Consider the following 3924-nt stretch of genomic DNA (forward strand, 5'->3'; position numbering starts at 1 on the left):
AGAATCCAGGCAAGATGGTCTTTCCTGGACTAAGAAGGCAGTGAGGATGAAGGGAATAGAAGGATTGAGGATACACCTGAAGATAGAGCCAACAGAACTTGCTATTATATTGGAAGTGGAGGGTGAGTGAAGTGGAGGGTGAAAGCTGACTCACATACTAAGCCTTAGTAACTGAGTGATGCTGGTGACATTAACTGAAATGCAGAATATAGTAGAGAGGAAAAGTTATGCTTTGGACTACATTTGGGTGGCTCATTGGTATTCAAGCGGAGAAGATGTCAGGTGGCAGTAGAACATATGAGTTTGGAGTTAAGGGGAGAGATGAGCTGTGGAGGTATATATCTGGCAACTTTCAATGTACGGATGTCATTCGGGCCATGGGCCTTGGTGCGGGGAAGTACAGCTAAGAAAGAGTAGAGTGTCTGATACTGAGAACTGGGAGTGTCTAAACTCTGGAGGCTGAGCACAGGAGTTGCACCCCTGTAACTGGTAAGAAGGAGAATGAGAAGCCTAATTAATGCCACAAAGTGATCCTCAATAGGCAAATCCCCACAATTTTGAAAAAGGACAGAGAAGTCAATGGTATGGAATGCTTCTGAAAGGTCAAGGATAATATAATGAAGTCAGGAAAGTGTCTTACATTTAATTTCCTTACCACTTCTGAGGCGTAGTGGGTTTAAGACGTAACTGAAATAAGTGCAGGACAGTAGGAGACACAATTGTGGAGACGGTGACCTTCGATCACACTGTGGAGAGGAGAGAAGAGGAATGGGGCAGTAGCCATGGAGGGAATTGGGGTTACGGAATGTTGGTTTGTTCAGGTATTTTTCAAGATGTGAGGTGCTTCAGCCTGGATGTACATTGATAAGATCAATAGGGAGACAGAAAGCTAATGGTGCAGATAAAGAGGATATAATTGAAGAGGTGAAGTGTTGGACAAGTTGAGAGGGTTTAGAATTTGTAGCCTGAGCAGAAGAGCTGGCTTAAGTGAAGGACAGTGGCCTCTGATGCAGGAGGCTAAGTAGAGAGCTGTGTACAAGTCGTGATAGTTGGAGAAAGAAAGACGAGGAGTTTGACTGTGCTAATTTCTCAGTGAGGTCCGAGGCAAGACTAAGATTTGAGAATGGATGATGGGAATCAGGTTTTGACGGGGAGGTGAGCGGAAAATAGGTACAATATAATTTTAAAGATAGGGCAAGCACACACATTTGGAGAACTTAGGGGCAGTGTGGAGAGCCCAATAGAGATTGTGTCTACGAATTCAAAAACAGACGAGCAGCATACTGTGTGTTGCTTTCCTGCCTTTTCATGAGTTCGGCGCAGGCGAGGAGTAATTAGTTAGTTGGCTTTAACCTTCCTCGTGTGTACCAGTTAAGACTGACGAAGAAGAACAAGAGAGTTGCCTATAGATAAGTGAAGATGGTTACAATGTTGGAGCGTATTATCTAATCTACCCGAGGAAAAAATGTGCCCATATGAGGACTTAAGGAAAGTAAGAAAATCCATGAGGATGGAAAGGTACTGTGAAAGGAGCATTACAGGTCAAGAGCCATAAGAATAAGGAGCAATATTTGGAGAATGCAATGAAGAAATCAAAATTCCAAGGTGTACATTTATCGATGGTCAGCAGTGAATGCTTAGGCAGAGGTGGGAAGAAAGGGGACGTTCTCAGAAATGAGAACCTCGATGAACTGAGAGGCCAGGATTGTTGAAGGACGTTGAAGTAACCACTAATGGTTGCAGGAGGAAGACAGAGATGAAGAACCTGGTGAGCCTGGTGCTGCAGTCTTCAGCGGACAAGGCGGGGTGACCAGAGGGTCGGACGATGACAGCAACAAAGAGAAGTAGTAGGCGATATTGCCTCATGCTACGAATTTCAGAGTAACTGGATGTCGAGAAGACACACAGAAGAGGAATTGTTGAAGATGACAACTGAGCACGGTGTGCCTAATCAAAGTCCCAGGCCAAGGAAAAGTGTGTTGAAAGAGAAACCAACACACAGCCTCCTATTGATAGGGAACCAAGTGTTTTCATGGAAAAGTCAGGTATTGATCAGAACATGAAAGTGAAGGAAACATGGAGGATATAAGAGAATTTGAAGATGACAGACTCCAAATTCCAGCAGGCTCTGCCAAAGACTTGGGAGAATGGAGTCTGGGGGAGCAGAGAAGTGCACAGTAATAGAGGAGAAAGGCCCAGAGGATGAAGGACCAGCCAACAGGCCTGAGACTCTGAGGGCTTCTTGGCTGAGACAAAGTCAAGCAGAAAGTTGTGGGCCCATGAGGATACTGACCTCCTAGCTGTTGTCCATGATGTGGCAACCAAGAAGTAAAACAAATTCCTCTTTAACGGGATTGTTTTCCAGGGCCCTTCCTCTCAGAGGTCTCTGCTCTGCTCACCATTCCAGGGTCATTCTGCATCCCTCTCCCTCACCCTCTTTCTGCTCTGGCCATGGTAAAATTTTCTCAGGAGCTCACATAGACCATGTCCCCTCCCAACCCAGTATTTATTCTGACCAAAATGATCTTTCCACTTTCTTTCTTTAAGGAACTCTTACCCATAACTCAGGTCTCTATCTCAGCGTAATTATTATTATTTTTTGCCTCAATTATACAGTTCTATGCACTTTCTCATTCTTCATGATACTTGAAATTTCTGCTAATGAGAGTTTTTAGCACTGGACTGTAAATTCTATGATAGCAGGGACTATATCCTCTTCTCTTCTCTGCTCTCTTAGCTGGAATATGAATTTGCACCTACCAGGCACTCAATTGCTATCGACCAACAGGCTGACTTAAGAAGTAGTCTAAGTGGCATAGACTCATTTCTGAGTAAAATACCATGAGTTTAAGAGATGACACAGTCAGGATTGATTCTCTGCTCTGCCTCGTAGTCACTTTAAAGTGCTGGACATATCTTTTAACCACCCCTAATCAGTTGGCAATTCCTCAGAAAGTTTGTTAGAGTATCATTCACGTTCCCCACATGTTCATTCCATTCTCCCTGATACTTTTCACATAAACTGCAGTCAACACAATTTTCTGTGTTTTTTCCTTTGAAATGAGTCTGCAACATGTGTATTAAATTACCTTCATCCAACTTCATTTGTAGACTCACCTTAAAGTCATCCCTTAGATTTGAAAATATAAGGTCTCGCTAACGACATCTTACAGGGGTGGGCCAGACACATAGACACAGACAGTAATTCACCTGCACACGTGATATAAGCTTCCTCCTTTGGAGAGCATGAATTGTATTTCCAAGGGTCGGAAGGACACTGCCAGAGAGAGGTATCGGTTTTCCGACACTGGATTCCATCCACCCACCGAGGCCTAGAACCTTCCCTGAAATTAACAGAAGAGTCAATGGTCCCATCATCCCCACAGCCAAGGTGTCTGCAGATCACGGACAAAGTCATGGTTTCCATAGGGCTGCGGCAGACACTGCCCCAGGTCCCGCTGTAGAAAACTTCCAGCCACCCAGCACACTCCTGATCCTCATTCACCAGCCTGAGGTCCAGGAACTCTAAAATTGAAAGACAGGAAAAACAGGCACAGTGAAGATTCCACTCAACGCTCTGGGTTTTTTCTCTCTCCCAGAGATTATGAACAGTCATCCCTGACTCTGCTGAGAAAGCAGCTTAATGAGACTGAAAATTTGTCTCCCTCTTACCTGATTTTGTTCATGTGTGCCTGTCTAGTTCTACCACAATGATGTAGCGAAATGCGAACTGAGAGGAACACCACTCTGGGCACTGCACAGTGGGAAAGCTGAATCCTACTTACTGACAAGACTTCTGACAGACAATGTGAAAGGGAGTGTGGGTTGTGGGTGGTAGGTAGAATCGTGGACCCTGCTTCCTAGAACCTGTGCAAATGTTACCTTTTATGCAAAGGGACTTCACAGCTGTGATTAAGATAAGGA

At 44.5% G+C, this 3924-nt stretch overlaps 1 protein-coding gene across 1 annotated transcript in view; it reads right to left on the minus strand.

The window, feature by feature from the left end:
* LOC112481874 (antigen WC1.1-like) overlaps window positions 1-3924 on the minus strand; it is a 21580-nt gene that overhangs the window by 4074 nt on the left and 13582 nt on the right. The window contains 1 exon segment of the mRNA XM_025048650.1: window positions 3211-3530. Within this exon segment, the coding sequence (XP_024904418.1) occupies window positions 3211-3530 (320 nt within the window).

This window comes from Pteropus alecto, unplaced genomic scaffold (genome assembly GCF_000325575.1).
Source record: "Pteropus alecto unplaced genomic scaffold, ASM32557v1 scaffold94, whole genome shotgun sequence".
Taxonomy (NCBI): Eukaryota; Metazoa; Chordata; class Mammalia; order Chiroptera; family Pteropodidae; genus Pteropus; species Pteropus alecto.